This window comes from Pyrus communis, chromosome 17 (assembly GCF_963583255.1).
Source record: "Pyrus communis chromosome 17, drPyrComm1.1, whole genome shotgun sequence".
In the NCBI taxonomy this organism is placed as follows: Eukaryota; Viridiplantae; Streptophyta; class Magnoliopsida; order Rosales; family Rosaceae; genus Pyrus; species Pyrus communis.
The window spans coordinates 4,327,994-4,344,933 of record NC_084819.1 but is presented as its reverse complement, the minus strand read 5'-3'; the positions used below and the strand labels follow the sequence as shown (position 1 = coordinate 4,344,933).

The window sequence follows — 16,940 nt, the reverse complement described above, 5'->3', positions numbered from 1 at the left end:
ATCCAATTCACAATTTAAGTATGAATCATTTCTGAATTTCACTGAGGTGATAATTTAAGAACTAAATCAGCATTTCATCATTTCTTATATATGAATGCACCAAAAGTATCAGCACAAGTCTCAGTTAAACTATTTAATGAGAATTGTGAATTTTCTGATGATGGTTCTTGGTATATGGATGATGCCTACAATTTTGTCTGCTTTATTCAGAAAATTTACGAGTATGCTTCAATTTATATCCGGACTTTCATTCACAAACATGCACTTGTTACATGATTATTTAATTATTTTTGTTACTTAGAAAGACTCTTCGCAACATGTCAAGAGTGAGCTTCCTTGAAATTTCATTCAAATTATACTTCAGTTTCTCGAGAATTTTCTCAACACGTTGAGAGTGTGCTTCCATAAAATTTCGTATCTCTTTAATCAAGTCTCCTTTTACACATTTTTAGTCGTCAAATTTTGTCCCTTCATCCAGCTCTTTGTTTTGGCTCTACGTAAATCTGTTTATTTATTTATTTAGAGTTGGTGAGATGCTTTAGTTCTCAATGATCAAGTAATTAATCTTTTGTTTACTTTAACGTCTTGATAATCTAATTTAATAATTAAATATTGTTTGATCATCCAAATAATAAAAGAGAGAGAACGAAGACCATTGGTGAAAGAGACCCAAAAATAAAAAAATAAAAAAAAAGCTTCTCTTCATCATCGGTTCCTACTTTGGTGTGAGTGATTTTCTACCGACAATTACCGTTCCTCTCAGATTGTGAGGAGCCACTTTGCAATGGCGTTGAGCAGGCAAAGGGCCTCTGCATCTCTTCTTTCATCTGAATCAGCTCCTCGATGGAAGTATGACGTGTTTCTGAGTTTCAGAGGTGTAGACACCCGCAAGGGTTTTGTCTCCCATCTATACCACGAATTGTGCAAGTGCCAAGGAATTATGACTTTCATGGACGATCGAGAACTTGTAGGTGGAACAAGTATTCCTCTGGAGCTACCGAGTGCGATCAAAGAATCACATACTGCAATTGTTGTTCTCTCGCCAACCTATGCTTCTTCCAAATGGTGCTTGACTGAACTTACAAACATTATTCAGTGCATGGAAGGCAGGAACTCAATTCTCCCAGTCTTTTATGGTGTCGATCCCTCTGACGTGGGAAATCAGAGGGCGAGGTTTGCTGAAGCCTTCGCCGAGCATGAAGGAAAGTTGACTAGCACTGAAGACAAAATGAAGGTGACTCAGTGGAAAGCTGCTTTAAAAACAGTGTCGAAAATTTCTGGGTGGGATTCGAAGAATTTTAAGTAAGCAAGCATGAACAACTTGCCCATGTCTTAATATAGTCATGCATACTTGATTGCTTACTTATGTTCTCTTTTTTGTTATTCAATTTTTCTTCTTTGCAGGTGTGAAAGAGAGCTGATTGATGACATCGTCAAATGTGTGTGGAGGAAGGTGCAAGCTACAATGACTTTGTCAGATTCCTCACAGAAGTTAGTCGGAATTGATTCCGCGCTCGAGCAACTTACTATGTTATTAGCTCTTGATGCAAATGATGTTCGCTTTATTGGGATAACTGGGATGGGTGGCATAGGCAAGACAACCCTTGCTAAGCTAGTTTTTGATAAAATCTTCCATCATTTTGAAGTTCACTGTTTTCTTGCTAATGTTAGAGAGGTTTGTGCAAGAGATCGTACTGTTCTTAGCCTTCAAAAACAACTTCTTTTCCCAATCTTGAAGGAAAAGAAGGAAGAAATTTGGGATGAAGAGTGCGGAAGAATTTACAGTAAGAAGTGCTTGTGCAATAAGAAGGTTCTTCTCGTACTTGATGATGTGGATGAATTAAACCAACTAGAAGTACTGGCTGGGAATCAAAGTTGGTTTGGTATGGGGAGCAGAATCATCATTACAACAAGAAATGAAGGTCTGCTCGTCCAGCATGGTATAGCAACATCATATAAGGTTGAGGGATTGAATTATGGAGAAGCTCTTGAGCTCTTTAGCTTCCATGCCTTCAAAAAAGACCAACCCGAGGAAGACTTTTTGGAACTCTCTGACCGTTTCCTAAACCATGCCAGAGGCCTTCCCTTTGTTCTTAAAGTTTTAGGGTCTTTTTTGTATAGGAGAGGGCGAGATGCATGGAATAGTGAGTTGGATAATCTACATAAAATTCCCAATCAGAATATTTTTTATTCGCTTAAAGTTAGTTATGATGGACTCCGGCTGATGGAGAAGAGAATTTTCCTTGATGTTGCATGTTTCCACAAAGGGAAGTACACAAAGCAAGTAATTCAAGTACTAGACAATTCTTTTGGAATTTCTAGTCGCATTCTAATAGATTTGCTAATTGAGAGATCTCTTCTATTCAATGATTACGGAAACAAAATAGGGATGCATGATTTCATACAACAAATGGCATGGACAATTGTTCGTCAAGAATCTGAAAAGCCTGGTTTACGAAGTAGGTTGTGGCTTCCTAATGACATTTTTCATGTATTCATGACCAATACGGTAAGAAATTATGTAAACCAAGTTCAAAAATGGATATGATTTCTATTAACATAATATTTGCATGTGAAATTGATGTTTCCTACATTCTTGGTTATTAGGGGACACGTGCTATTGAAGGCATAGTCTTACAGTTACCTGAATCAAAAGAGGTGCACTGGAATTCGGAAGCCTTCTCTAATATGCATGAACTGAGGTTTCTGGAATTCAATAATTTGATCATTTCTTCATGCCCCAAATTTCTTCCATGTTCCTTGAGAATTATAAATTGGAGTTTCTATCCTTCCAAATTTCTTCCAACCAGCTTTCACTTGTGTTTGCTTACTCAACTAAAGATGCGTAAGAGCAAACTTGTTCGGCTTTGGAAGGGAAAATTGGTAATAGTATTGAATAAATGCTATTTAATTTACAGAATAATCATTTATTTATTATTTTGAATAAACTTTAAGATTGTAGAAGCTAAATATACAATCTAAACCATATCACTGTTGTACAGGACTTGCCCAACTTGAAACATATCGATCTTGGCTTCTCCAAAAAATTGATTAATACCCCAGATTTCAGTGGTGTTCCAAATCTTGTGGAGTTGGCTCTTGGGCATTGTAAAAATTTAGTTGAGATACACCCGTCTATTGCAGTCCTCAAAAGACTTAAACATTTGCATATTTCTGGCTGTAATAGCATTAAGAGCCTCCCAAGTGAAGTTGAAATGGATTCCCTAGAATCTTTAAATCTTAATGGCTGCTCAAATGTGAAAAAGATTCCAGAATTTGGGGAGCATATGAAGAACTTATCCAAGCTTCACTTAGGTGGGACTGCGATTGAGAAAATGCCTTCATCAATTGAACATTTGGTTGGCCTCAAGGAATTGAATCTATTTAATTGCAAAAATCTCTTGAACCTTCCAAGGGCTATTTGTAATTTGAAGTCTCTTAGACGCCTTTGTATGGGACAATGCTCAAAAATTGACAAACTCCCAGGAGACATGGATCACTTAGAGACACTTGTATTGGGAGCCACTTTGACAGAGCCGATTGGGGGTATGAAAAATCTCAAACATCTACAATTATACGGATCATATGCTAAGGCAAGGGACGGGTGGGGCCTTCTCCGCATATTAGGACTTGGAAAGAGTGCTCCTGATCCTCCTCCTTGTCCGGGTTTGATGTTTTCTTCTCTAAATCGTTTATGCACTTTAAGAACCATAAATCTAAGAGATTGTAAACTCTGTGAAGGGGATATTCCCGATGATATTGGCTGCTTGTCCTTTTTGGAAAGATTGAATCTTGGTGGAAATAATTTCGTGAGTCTACCTGAAAGCATTAGGTGCCTTTCTAAGCTTTGTCATCTTGGTCTGTCGAGCTGCAAAAGCCTTCAAAAATTGCCACCTCTTCCATCTAATGGCAAATTGCATGTAAATGTAGACGATTGTACTTCCTTACGAAGTTTGTCAGATACATCCAAGTTGAGCAGCAGATTCACCAATTTGTATGATTTTAGTTTCACTTGCCGGAATTGCATTGCATTGGTTCAAGATGAAGCCTGGACCAATACAATACTCTCAAGGATTCTAAAAGTTGCCACTCAGAACAAGGTACTCTCTCTCTCTCTCTCTCTCTCTCTCTCTCTCTCTCTCTCTCTCTCTCTCTCTCTCTATACATACATACATACATATATATATATATATATAATATCCATATAATAGTTCTTTGGTTACAGGATTATTACCGAATGCCACAGATTGTAATCCCTGGAAGTGAAATTCCAGAGTGGTTCAGTAATCAGAGTGTGGGACATTCAGTAAATGTGGAGCTTCCTCCACCATCACGTACCAACTGGCTGGGGATTGCCTTTTGTGTTGTTTTTGAAAATCCTAAGGAAAACTTGGCCAATCCAGCTGCCCTTCATTGTTATAGTAATTTCGAATTTGAGTTTTTATCAGAACCTTTTTACCGTGCGATTTGTTCAAACATAATAGGACCTCTTGTGTCAGAACACCTTTGGGTATTTTATTTGTCTCGTGAAGCTTGTCATCACAAACCGTTTTTATTCGAAACTTACTTTGGTGGTATTGGAGTGGGAAGAGTAAAAGCAGACTTGAATAAGGTGAAGAAGTGTGGGGCTCGTTTGGTGTACAAGCAAGATTTGGAAGAACTCAACCAAACACTGAAAATCTTGAAACGAACACATGAATATCGTGACGAGGCAGCTCCAAGTGAGCCTGGAAGTGCTAGCTTCAACAACACAGAACAAATCCGCAAAAAACATTGTTACTAGTCACCATCTTATAATAAATGCAGGTAACTCACTATCTATTTATTCCATCAGCTTAATAGTTACCGGAATTTGAGCCTAAAGGTGGAAAATGGTATTTGCCAAGTTAGCCCATACGTGGCTAGACTCTGAGACGTCTTCTGGGTCTTGTTTGACAATGTCTAATGAAGAGAAGCTGCTTGGTGAATTTTTCAAACAAGTAACCGAGACGGATGCAACAGCTTTCGGGCGAGGATTCAGGACAGGTAATCAAGCAGGGCTCAAACATGGCCTAAGGAGGACTCTTGATCATATTCGAACCAGAGGAGCTTTCCCCGTTGACTTGTAGAGACAGCGACCATATCTGAATTCTTAACAGTTGTACCTGGTTGAATATCCAGTGTCTGTAAATAAATGAAGCCAATGATATTGCTCTAATTCTCACCATCTCAGAATTTCATGTTAGCAAGTCACCATCTAACTCCCAGCCTTTATTCTTTCTTAATCTGCTTCTTCCTTTGTGCTTCACGATATTTTTTTAGTCATACGTTTGTTGGATTCATCGGACATCTGCAAATCCCTGATTTAGGACATATCAGTGTAGCGCCATCATTCTACCGTGATAAGTTTTCGGTAGATTTTGTTTCTGTGATCAGTAAACTATCTCATGAGCTTTTTATTTTGCACTAAGAATGGATAAATGAATGAACTAGTGCAATCGTTAATGGTGTTAAGAGACAGATTTTATTGCGTTAAAGACATAATCCAAGGGATTTGTATTTGTAACAACGTTTGCAGCTTTCGGGGATGTACATGTATAAATCCCTTTGTTGGCAGGAAAAAATATAATGTACAGAAAGTCTTAAGCCCCATGAATTTTGGACCTTGTTTCACATTTGACTTTGAAACTTTTAATTTAGTTTTGAGCCTCCTACGCTTTCAATTAATGTCAATCTCCTTCCAAACGTCAATTTTGGAAGACTAGGGGGATGGCTTACCCTTGGTTTTCTTGGTGGCAGCAGAGGAAAAGGCGTTTCGCCTTTATGAATCCTAGCAGCTTCCTTCACCGTTGGCCTCTTCACATGGTTTGGGTGCACACAAGCAAGTCCAGTCATCAGCATCCTCTCCATCTTTACCATATCAAACTTCCCCATCAACCTCAGATCAGCATGTTGAGATTTGATGATGTGAGGAAAAGTTTGTCCCACATCGGTGAGGGACATACCTTGATATGGGCTTATATGATCTTGGGCTACTTCTCATATGACCAATTGATTTTATGATGGAACCCCAATTTCATCACAGCAGCTTCAAGCAGTTTCTCCTTTTCCCACATGCTCCAAACCCAATCAACAACCACCGTTCCATCATCCTCCACCGACTTTCTTCACGTTGCCAATTCTAACACCACCACACCAAAACTGTAAACATCAGTTTTAACTGTTGGAACACCTGAATAAACGTACCGGAGCAACATATCCCATTCTTCCAGCTGTTATAGTTGCTTCTCTTGCAATGATGGAACTATACTTATACGCTTCTGCTAGACGAAAATCACCTAGTTTGGCGTTAAAATCTGCATCGAGCGTTATGTTGCAAGTTTTAGTATCCCTCTGAATTATTTGCCTGTCACTCTTCGTGAAGATATGCAAGAGCAGAGCTGCAAAATCGACTCCGAGAAATATGTTAAAGTCTTTGCTTTCCATGATAGAACTGCTGAGTTGAAGGTTTTGTGCAGAAATTTGTTGTGGCTTCCGTTGGGCATGTAGTCGTACACCAGGACTAACTCATTACCCTTTTAGCAATACCCATGTATAGGGATGAGCAACGGTTATGGTGTCGGGTGATATAACATACTAAAAGATTCCCCATGTCTTTGTAATGCTCACGTGAGAAATTTTCTAATCCTTCGTTCATACTTTAATAGTTCGACCTCAATCTTGAAAATCACTCAGAGTTTTAGGATTAAGTTGGTATCGAAACTCGTTATCCATGAGATCCGAATTTAAGATCTTTCACTTACAAGTGAAAAGGCATATCAATAGGCCATAATATTAAGTGATGGGTCCATTTGATTTTAAATAGAATTGAATCGTTGATCTTTCTTGATTGAATTCTTGACTTTAGTTCGAAGTTTTACTTCTTTTAATTTTCGCAAAAGCTTTATGGAAGTCATCTAAGCTTGTTTAACAAGGAACCATTACATTTTTTGTTCAAATGAAGTGAAAAGCAATACTTTACAAATTTTGACAAAATAAGAGAGAAGGCAGGAAAAGATAAACAACAGCATAAACAAAAACCTGCTACTCAACATTGCCATGATCAAATGATCTACCTTGGACAAATGTTCCCTTGCAGCTTGATATTTGATCTCATAAGGTCCAACCTAATGCTCATTTTAAGTGTTCCCGCCCATTCCCTCCCTCTCTTGGTTGGAGAGAATGCTCCTCCCTCCTCTTTGTCTAATTGGTCCTGCGAATTCATCCGCTTCCAGTGAATGAGTTGGGTTCCTACGATTAGAATCAGGATATTTTACTCAGAATAAGGAAAGAAAACCACGTTGGAAGGGACTCATTTCATCGTGTTACATACTGGTATTGTATAGATTCTTTTAATTTGATTTCATGTTTGCAGTGAGATCTCCATGACTCGTCTTAGTTCTTCGCAGAAACAAGGGAACAGGCTTTTCCAAGACAGTCACATTGATACTGTTTGTTCCAAACATCTGGAGCAGCCGGAAGTTGAGCAATTTTCTTGGTGATGCTCATGTCTTCTGGAAGAACAGAAGCGAACAGTGTAGTCTTTTTCCACTGTGTGTGATTCGCAAGGCTTATAAAAACTCCCGGACCAGAACCAATCCATGCTACCGAAGTAACCGAACCCCTTCTTATTGTTGGGCAAACTTCAGGCTGAATCTTCTTGAATGTGGCTCCTTGGCAGGGGCTTCTACTGTTCCTTGAACCAGTGCAAATGGAGGACCAATGGAGCTTAACCTTCAGTTTTGTGTCATGACAGGCATGTGGCACAAACCATATGGAGAAACTTAGTACTACGCCACCACTACATAACCTGTAAGTAGCTAGATTAGGGTTTAGGGTTTAGTCGTGACTCGTGAGATCTAATCCAATGGTCATAACTAAAAATTATGTATTATCATCACTTAATAGTATGGTCTAGTATTATTCAATTTTATTTGTAAGTAAAAAAATTTATATTCTAATATTGTAGATGGCGAGCTCACAACCAATTTATTCCCTCATTTACATTGTATATATATATATATATATATGTGTGTGTGTGTGTGTGTGTGTTGCAGTCATATTTAGAATAAGAATGTGATTGTGTAAATCCTAAGGAATCTGGGAATATATCTTATATTCCTATTAGAAGTAGATTACCTATTTAATGTTGTAATTCTAAAAATATATATAATTTAACTGTAATCTTAATACGATTTTACAGTAATTTCTAAATAGTCAATATTTTTAACATTTCTAATCAGTCAATTGACTAACTAATTGGAAGGACTTTAATCTAGTGTATTTTCCTTTGGAGAGATGCTTACAATAACATCGTGGGACTGGGAAATCGAACATAAGACTTTAGGCACCAGAAGTAAAATTAAATTTTAAAATAAAGTCATATGCGTTTGCCGGGAGTCGAACCCGGGTCTATTGCTTGGAAGGCAATTATCCTAACCGTTGGACTACAAACGCTCTTGCCATAAAGTCTCTGTTTTTTTGTTTTGTTTTTTTTTAAATAATATGAGCACATTTGGTACAGCTCTCGAACCCTTACACGTCAGCAGCACATAGCTAGACAAAAATTTGGTAGGATGACTCTCACATAGTACAGGGCCAGAATTGAGGTCAGATGCACCTAGGGCACCAGATAAATGATCCAGGCCTTCTAAATTTCATTCAACGGTCCACCTATTTTGATTTCTTAAAAACTGTGATAATTTTTTACTGTTGGATAAAATTTAGAAGACCCGGATCACTTGATCCGGTGGTCTTGATGGAAAAGATCAGGAGATGATCTCTTTTCGTCAGATGAGACTAAAACGTTGGGACTTTAATTTTTTCTGTAACAGTGGTATGATCAACCACGTGATCACAATGTTCTATTAAGAAATTTTACCGTTGATCTTCCAATTACAAGACCCACAAGTGATGGGAAAGCCTACACCTTAATTGAACCCTTATTTTAGATCTTCAAGCTGATTGCACGACATGTTAACATGCCACAAAAATAACAGGTTTCGAGTCATTATCAAATTACCCGTTAAAAAAACGTTATCGGGTCTGACATGACATGATCCATTAAGATAATGAGTATGAAAATTTTGTCAAATACTAGATACGTTAAATTATGCAGATCATGCTGTCGAAGACTTGTGCGAGTACATTCAAACAAAATATCAAAAAATGGCATCGAGGATCCAAACATGTTCAAATACAATCTACATACAATGGAAATAACTCAATCCCCACTTCAATTTGTTCAAATTCTTTGTACAAATATGCATAGCATAGTCTGCTATACAATATCATCAACAGTGTTTTTTGTGGGTAAACAGTTGATTCAACACCATAAATGTCCAAAGAAAGTATTTTTTGTGGGTAAACAAACCCTAAAAGAACAAATCCTTCCGATATCATGCTCAAGGATGGCCTGAAAAGTCACCACTGCAATCAACTTCGGAGTCCAAATCAGCCTCTAGATCATCAGAGTCGGACGGCCCAGCAACAGCTTTACCACCTGCTTTGGATCCTTCCCCTGGTGTCCTTGCCTCGTGTATGATCTTATTTATCTCTTCAATGCTCTGTTTAGGCTGGTCACGCTCCACTGACGCATAGTTTGTTCTCTCAACCTCAATTAGCTCTTTCGGCAGATTTTTCAGAAACCAAGGGTGCTCTTTTATCTCAGGAAGACTAATCCTCTACAATGACGTTATGACCAGGACTGTCAGTGCTGTTTTGTGCGTTTATCTTCACAGTCCATACATTGTTCTTGTGCCTCAAGTGAACAAAAATGAAACAATAGAAACTCATGAAGAAAACATGGGATCTGATGTTACCTTAGAAGGGTTGGCAACAAAAATACGAGAAAGAAGGTGCTTGCAGTCTGCAGAAACACGTACATAGTCGGGAATGGTGTACTGGATACTTATAATTCTCTGTTTCAGAAGTTGCAATCAATTAATTGTTGGAATGAAAAACCATAACTCCTTGGAATCACAACGTACAACTACCATGTGTGTGTGTGGATGAAGGTGAAGCTCACCTCAATGGTCTTACGAAAGTTTCTAGGTTCTTCAGGATCCTCAAAAGGATATGCTCCTACCAACATCACGTACAGCGTCACACCGCATGACCAAACATCTGCAATCTACCAAGTTGTACCAACTTACAAATTAAATAATATGATACATAGTACGATTGGCCTGTATCAGTTTTGATGATATTATGTGTAAGCTACTACGTGGTTAGAACTACCATGTCCAACATAGAGTAAAATCCCACAATATGATTTAAATTTTGAGGCTGGTTGCGGAAACAATATAGAAACTAGATACCTTTCCATCATATTCCTTCCGTGATAGAACCTCCGGAGCAATGTATGCAGGTGTTCCAACAGTTGACTTTGGCTGTGAGTGTAAAATAGCAGACTGCAAGGTAGTAAATAATACAGATTAACAGATACATCAGGCAAGTAGATGCTAACCCAAAAATTTCATTAACAAACAAACGGGTAAAAAAGACTACAGAGCACCCAGAATAATCTGCGTACTAAACTGACCTAAACAAAGTTTTATTCAACAAGAAATTCATAATAACCTTGGAGTATCCAAAGTCGCATATTTTAAGACGTGGTGAAGCACTTCCATCCAAAAGTGTGTTTTCCAGTTTCAGATCCCTGTGACAAATTTCCTGCGGTAAAATTACAGCCAAATGTAAGAAGAGAAATTATACTAATTCTTCACAAGAAACAGTTGGTTACGTATGTGCATGTCTTTCTGTGTTTGTCAAATATAAATATACCATGGCATGACAGTAACCGACTCCAGATATCAGCTGTTGGAAGAAAAACCTTGCCTGTCATGAAGGTGAATTACCGTTAAACAATCAGTCAGGAAAACTAACACTTACATATAATTTTGATATGCGCCAGAAATAAAGGAATTTGAATCAAACGTGCCAAATAAACTAAACAAGCCAACCTCATCTTCACTAAATCTACCAGCAGTACATATCCTCTCAAAAAGTTCACCGCCAGCTGCGTATTCCATGACAATTGCTAAATGACTTGGAGTCAACCAGAGCTGCAGCCAAAAGTGATTCTTTTGTTAATGTACAATGCAAGACTGCCTTATCCTAGCTCTTTGCAGTCACTTTCAGTTTGACTGATGATTATCATCTGACACTTGCTTATCTTTACATGATGGTAACCGAAAATTGTACAATTCAATGACACGCTGAGAAGGGAAGAAAGTAAAAGGGCGAAAAAGAAAATACGGACACATGCACCCCCGGAAATGCATGTAAACACACAATCGAATCAATACAAAGTTATTGTTACCTCTTTGAACCTGACAATATTTGGATGCCTCAGCGATCTGTGATTTATGATTTCCCTTTGAACATTCTCATCAATCTGAAACTCAGAGAGGCAAAACAGAATTTATATCCCTACTAAAATATACATTCATGATAGGTATGTAAAGAGAAGAAAATGCTAGGAATGATATCAGATGACTAATCACTATCCAAAATAGACAATAAACGCAATATCTATAGCCCTAATTTGCATATCCAGCTTTAACTAGTGAAAAAAAAGGATACAGTTATACACTTAAGAAGTTACAGTGATACAGCACGCAATCATGTGCCAAAAAAAGTTGAGGACACAACTCCGTATGATAAAATTATTAGGCACAACCTAACTGTAACTGACCGTCTAAAATTCAACCGGAATTAGTCAAGTAGTACACTATCTTTACTTAAAAACATTTTAGAAGCATGATTGACTTCACAGAAATATAGCAGGATTTTCAAATACTCCATCTTTTGCCTTTAACTCGGACAAAACTTGGAAGTTCTCCTATCCAAGCTAGTCCTCTCTAAAAAACTGCAGCCTTAAGGTATGAACTTGAACATTTTATGGATCAGAATAACAAAACAGTATCACACAACTCAAACTTCAAGAACGGCATTCGCATATATGAGATTCAACATCTGCATTTCCAGCTAAAAGTATCTGGTAAGAAATGGTCAGCCTTCTAAACCCTAAAGTCTAAAACTAGTTCTCTCATAAACACGGAAAAATATATATTCAGCGGCTGAAATTAGAAAGAAGCATCGTACATTTACAAAGCATAACAACAAATAATTACATAGGACTTTGTTGAAGCCATCCCCGGGGGATATTATCCGCGGAACCGTCTCGTCCCAAAACTTCAACAGACTTGATCTCTCTCTTACCACCATTTTAAATGGGAAAACAAACACAGAATTCCAAACCAAAAAACCAGTGACTTTTTTCTCCCAAATCATCAAAAAATTAAAATAAATTACAACCTCCACAACTCTTAGCACTAACACTTCCAAAAATTTCATACATTTCTAAACAATATGCAACAAATAAAGGAACTAAAATGGGAAAGCAAAAGAGAAAAGCAATGACCTTTTTTCCCCTCTCAATGTATTTGACAGCCACAAGCTCCTTTGTCTTCTTATCCCTGACCAGCCTCGCCACCCCAAAATTCCCAGAACCAAGATCCTTCATTGCTTCATACCTCTCCTCCATCCCAAACCCTCCAACAAATCAAGCACAAAATATCCCCACCACCAAAAAAGAGAGACACAAAAATACCAAAAGCAAAAGGAAAAACACAAATCAAAAAAAAAAAATTTGGTTGGTGATAAGAAAGAAGACGACAACCAGATCAGAAAACGGAGAGGAAAGAGAAGAGAGCTGCTCCTACTAAATTACAAACCCAAATTAAAAGGCACGTCTTGCAAGAGAAGGGGTCCCTTCAAAGTGTCGCTCTTTAACGTTAAAATATCGACGTATCTTAAGAAAAATGAAGTGGTTAAATATCTTCACCTTATTTTATTGTTATGAGATTTTATGTAACAAAACTACACGCTTAACGAATTATATCACAATAATTCACGAGTTAAAAACAATATCGTTGTTTCAAGTGGGGCTTATGATAATCCTACGATAAACACACTGCTGCTGACTCTGACACTGTAACAATCATCCGTTTTTTTTTTTTTTTTTTTTTTTTTTTTTTTGGGGAAGAACGTCGTGCGTTTTTTTTTGCACCTTGTTCTTGGACCCTGAGGGGGTGCGTAGGTTTAGAGCTGAGTCCGAGGTACTTCAACTTCAAGTCTTTCTCATTTCACTGTCCGAAGGGGCTAACGTACGCCGCCGTGGGTCCTACCATAGTGTAAGTTTGCTTGGTCAAGAACTAAAGAACCATGGTGGAAGGAAGATTCGAGGTTTGTAAAGAATATTATCCAATCATGAGGGGCTGTTTGGACATTGTCACGTATGCCGACGTCGGGACTTTTGGAACACTCTGCTGCTGCTTCTGCCATTTGTTTGGTGGTGAGCTTGGATTTTATGAACCGTTTAATTAAAGATTCGATTTATCAGTGACGTAAAGTAAAAATATTTATAAAAAAATATTAAAAAAATTAAATTTGTAAATAAAATTTAATAAATTAAATAATATAAATTTTAATAAATTAAATAATATAAAATTTGATGATTGAATAATTATTTAAGTATTGATGAACGTATTTATTTTTTATTAATCCAATACCATTTAATTTATAAATTTTATTTACGAAATTAATCTTTTTTGTATTACACTTTTAAATTCAGATACAACGTGGAAAGTAAAATTGCAAGATGAAAAATATTACGAGAAAAGTACAAAACGCTAAGTAAAATTGCGACTCGTAGACTGAGTTTTTTGTTCTACATACATTTTGTCTTAAATATATAATCCCCAAGTTTGGCATTTTCCCTCCTTGCCATGGCCATGGACCACGGTAGTCTCACCGGCCCTGCAAATTGTTTGGGCAAAATGGCGTTTGGGTCTCGAACCAATAGGCCGGTCGTCAATTACATACGTTTAATTAAAAATAATATTAGATTCCATGTGATAAAGTACCATCTAATCTTGTTAGGCCATTCTAATTGTTTGGCTATATTTAGCCACCATCCTTAAATAATGATACATTTTTAAAGTGAGACTTTCTATAGATTTTTTGTTACCTCATGTTTTTGACATAATATTAGATAATATTTGTACAAGAATTGACGTTAAACTGTGAGATGACAAAGAGTACATAAAGAGTCCCACTTTGGGGAGTCATAAATAGTGCAAGGTTATAATTTCGGGAAATACTCCAAAATGGGACAATTTCTTAATCTTGGAACAGAAGCAAGACATTTTGAATATGTATACAGTATGCACACGCCATGCACAATAACTGGACAAAAATAGGATTTTTCCTACACTGAAAAATGACCAAATTGTCGTCTCATATAAATGAGTTATCCAGAAATTCCAATATTCATTTCTCATTTTGTAGAGAGAGAAACAAAGAGGGGAGAAGGAGAAAATCTCTCTTGCCCAATTCCAATTCTAAGAACCCTAACCCCCCATCTTCTTCATCCAAGAGCTCTCTCTCTAACCCACCCATCTTCTTCATCCAAGCTATCTCTCTTTATTTTTTTTTTCTCTCTCTCTCTCCTCTCTCTACATTTCGAATATGCACAATAGCTTTCTCGCTCTAACCCACCAATCTTCTTCAAGTTTTACCTTTTCATTTGTAGGTTTTGTGAACTGAGTTTGCTTAATTTTGCATTTTGATTGATGGATTTTTAGAGTTGAAGTAATTGGTTTGGTGTTTCTTGGAGGAGACCCAAATCCTTCATTTTTTATTTTTTATCATTTCTCTGATTTATATGTGGGTTTTCATTTCTTCTGTCTTCTCCCTCCCTCTGCTCTTTCTCTCTCTCTCTCTCTCTCTCTCTCTCTCTCTCTCTCTCTCTCTCTCTCTCTCTCTCTCTCTCTATCCAAATCTAGAAGCACTAAAATAGGGTTTGGCTTTTGCTACAATTAAGTGAAAAACGTATTAAAGGTCAGTTGCCTTTTGGAGAATAGATAAATTTGTGGGAAAAAAAGAGAAATCATAGTGGAAAGAAGGAAGAGAGAAAGATATGGACGAGATTGTTTCGCGTAGTCGTTCTCTCTCTTCGTATTAAGCTCGCTCATACACTATATGTACACAACATGCACATGGCATGCACATCTTATGCTCATAGATCTAAGCTCAACCCAAAAACTAGTTCACAACTTTCTCTTCGAAATCAGAAAAATGACGTAATTAGATAAATGACCCTAAACTTTATTTGACAAATTGAAGATTCATTCATTTGAAATTGGTATTAAATTTGATTGGGTTCAAATATTTCAAGGATTTGAAAATTGCAGTTTGAATGGGCACGAAAGAACCCAATTGAATCAAATGAAATTGTTTCACGAACTTGTTCAGTTTTTTTTTTTTTTTTGTATTCCTATATGCACACCACATGCATATAATTTGTACAGTACATGCACATGATGTAATACCTTAAAAATTTATAGGGTAAAATACAAAAAACTACCTCAACTATTGGTATCACGACACTTTCATACCTTATCTTTTAAAATTGACAATGTCATACCTCATCTTTAGAATTTGGTCCAATGTTATACCTTCCGTTACTTGGCCGTTTAATTTTCAGTTAAATGTTGACGTGGTTTGATTCGGTGCCCACTTTCTATTTAAAAATCATTAAAATATTATTAAAAACTAAAAAAAATATTTAATATTTTTTAAATATTAAAATAATAATAAAAAGTTAAAAAAAAAAATTAACCTTCTCAATTCGTCCCTCCCCATCCCCCTCCTCTCTCTTCTCCCCATCTTCATCTTCTTCCCCCCTGGAAACCCCCAAAAAAAAAAAAAAAAAAAAATCCAATTTGTCTTCCCCCGCACCCACTCTCAATTTGTCTTCCTCCCTCCCCATCCCCTCTTCTCCCTCCTGCAACCCAAAAAAAAAAATTTTAAAAAAAAAAACCCAGATCCCGTCGGCGGGAAGATGGGTGTGCAAAGAAGGTGGAGGATGGGTGCGAAAGAGGATGTGAAGAATGGATGAGAGTGGTGGATTTGGGGTTGGCAGGGGGTTGGGTTGAGGGGGGGTGACGAAATGGGTTCACTTTGGATTTGTTTTTTTTTCTTTTTCTTCTCCTTCTTCCTCTTTCTGGGTTGCAGAGGGTACACGCACTGGGTTGGGTTGAATTTTTTTTTTTTTTTTTTTTTGTTTTATTCTTCTTCTTCTTCTTCTTTCTGGGTTGCAGGGATTTTTTTTTTTTTTTTTTTTTGGGGGTGGGGGGGGGGGGGGGGGGCTGGGTTGGGTTGGATCGATGGGTTTTCAAAAAAAAAAAAATTTCTTTCTTCCTCTTCTTCTTCTTCCTCCTTCTTCCGCTAGGAGGGTTGATGGGTTTTCAAAAAAAAAAAAAAAAAAAATTTCTTCCTTCTTCTCCTTTTTTTTCCTCTTTTCCTTCTTCCTTCTTCTCCTTCTCCCTTCTTCTCCTTCTCCTTCTCCTTCTTCTTCTTCCGCAGAGGGGGGGGGTGTTGATGTGTTTTCAATTTTTTTTTTTTTTTTTTTTTTGGTTGAAGATTAGGAAGGGAAGAAGATGAAGTTGGGGAGAGAGAGGGGGGGATTTTTTTTTTTTTACTTTTCTTTATTATTTTAAAAAATATTAAATAACTTTTTTTTTGTTTTTAATAATATTTTATTAATTTTTTAATAAAAAGTGGGTCCCGAATCAACCCACGTCAGCATTTAACTTAAATGTAAACGGCCAAGTAACGGAAGGTATAACATTGGACCAAATTCTAAATATGAGGTATGACATTGTCAATTTTAAAAGATGAGGTATGAAAATGTCGTGACAACAATAGTTAAGGTAGTTTTTTGTACTTTACCCAAATTTATATATATGATAATGTGGAGAAAAATAAAAAATAAATCAATTTATGGGTATGAAAAATTGAATTGAGAACATTTAAAGTTTTGTTCTGGAAATTATTATAAATTATGTTGTGAA

General features: G+C 36.9%; 2 protein-coding genes and 1 non-coding gene across 3 annotated transcripts; 1 reads left to right on the top strand and 2 right to left on the bottom strand.

The window, feature by feature from the left end:
- Nucleotides 1–752: 752 nt before the first annotated feature.
- On the top strand, nt 753–4,783 carry LOC137721686 (TMV resistance protein N-like). The gene is made up of 5 exons (XM_068460712.1): nt 753–1,302; nt 1,405–2,509; nt 2,608–2,883; nt 3,003–4,100; nt 4,226–4,783. The coding sequence occupies exons 1-5, from the start codon at nt 785–787 to the stop codon at nt 4,781–4,783; spliced, it is 3,555 nt and encodes a 1,184-aa protein (XP_068316813.1). The 5' UTR covers nt 753–784.
- A 3,620-nt stretch (nt 4,784–8,403) lies between these two features.
- Nucleotides 8,404–8,475, bottom strand: TRNAG-UCC (transfer RNA glycine (anticodon UCC)). Its single transcript has one exon. It is a non-coding gene; the product is annotated as a tRNA-Gly (tRNA).
- A 768-nt stretch (nt 8,476–9,243) lies between these two features.
- On the bottom strand, nt 9,244–12,965 carry LOC137722541 (serine/threonine-protein kinase SAPK3-like). Its single transcript, XM_068461569.1, has 9 exons — nt 12,446–12,965; nt 11,342–11,416; nt 10,983–11,084; nt 10,804–10,857; nt 10,600–10,692; nt 10,338–10,430; nt 10,046–10,150; nt 9,840–9,938; nt 9,244–9,701 (listed from the first exon to the last, which is right to left on the bottom strand). The coding sequence occupies exons 1-9, from the start codon at nt 12,566–12,568 to the stop codon at nt 9,423–9,425; spliced, it is 1,023 nt and encodes a 340-aa protein (XP_068317670.1). The 5' UTR covers nt 12,569–12,965; the 3' UTR covers nt 9,244–9,422.
- Between the last annotated feature and the right edge of the window lie 3,975 nt (nt 12,966–16,940).

Coding starts and splice junctions, on each gene's coding strand:
- LOC137721686 (XM_068460712.1), top strand. CDS start 785: ATGGCGTTGAGCAGGCAAAGGGCCTCTGCATCTCTTCTTTCATCTGAA. Junction 2,510..2,607: donor ATGTATTCATGACCAATACG/GTAAGAAATTAT, acceptor CTTGGTTATTAG/GGGACACGTGCTATTGAAGG. Junction 4,101..4,225: donor AAGTTGCCACTCAGAACAAG/GTACTCTCTCTC, acceptor CTTTGGTTACAG/GATTATTACCGAATGCCACA.
- LOC137722541 (XM_068461569.1), bottom strand. CDS start 12,568: ATGGAGGAGAGGTATGAAGCAATGAAGGATCTTGGTTCTGGGAATTTT. Junction 9,939..10,045: donor ACTTTCGTAAGACCATTGAG/GTGAGCTTCACC, acceptor CTTCTGAAACAG/AGAATTATAAGTATCCAGTA. Junction 9,702..9,839: donor TTGTTGCCAACCCTTCTAAG/GTAACATCAGAT, acceptor ACGTCATTGTAG/AGGATTAGTCTTCCTGAGAT.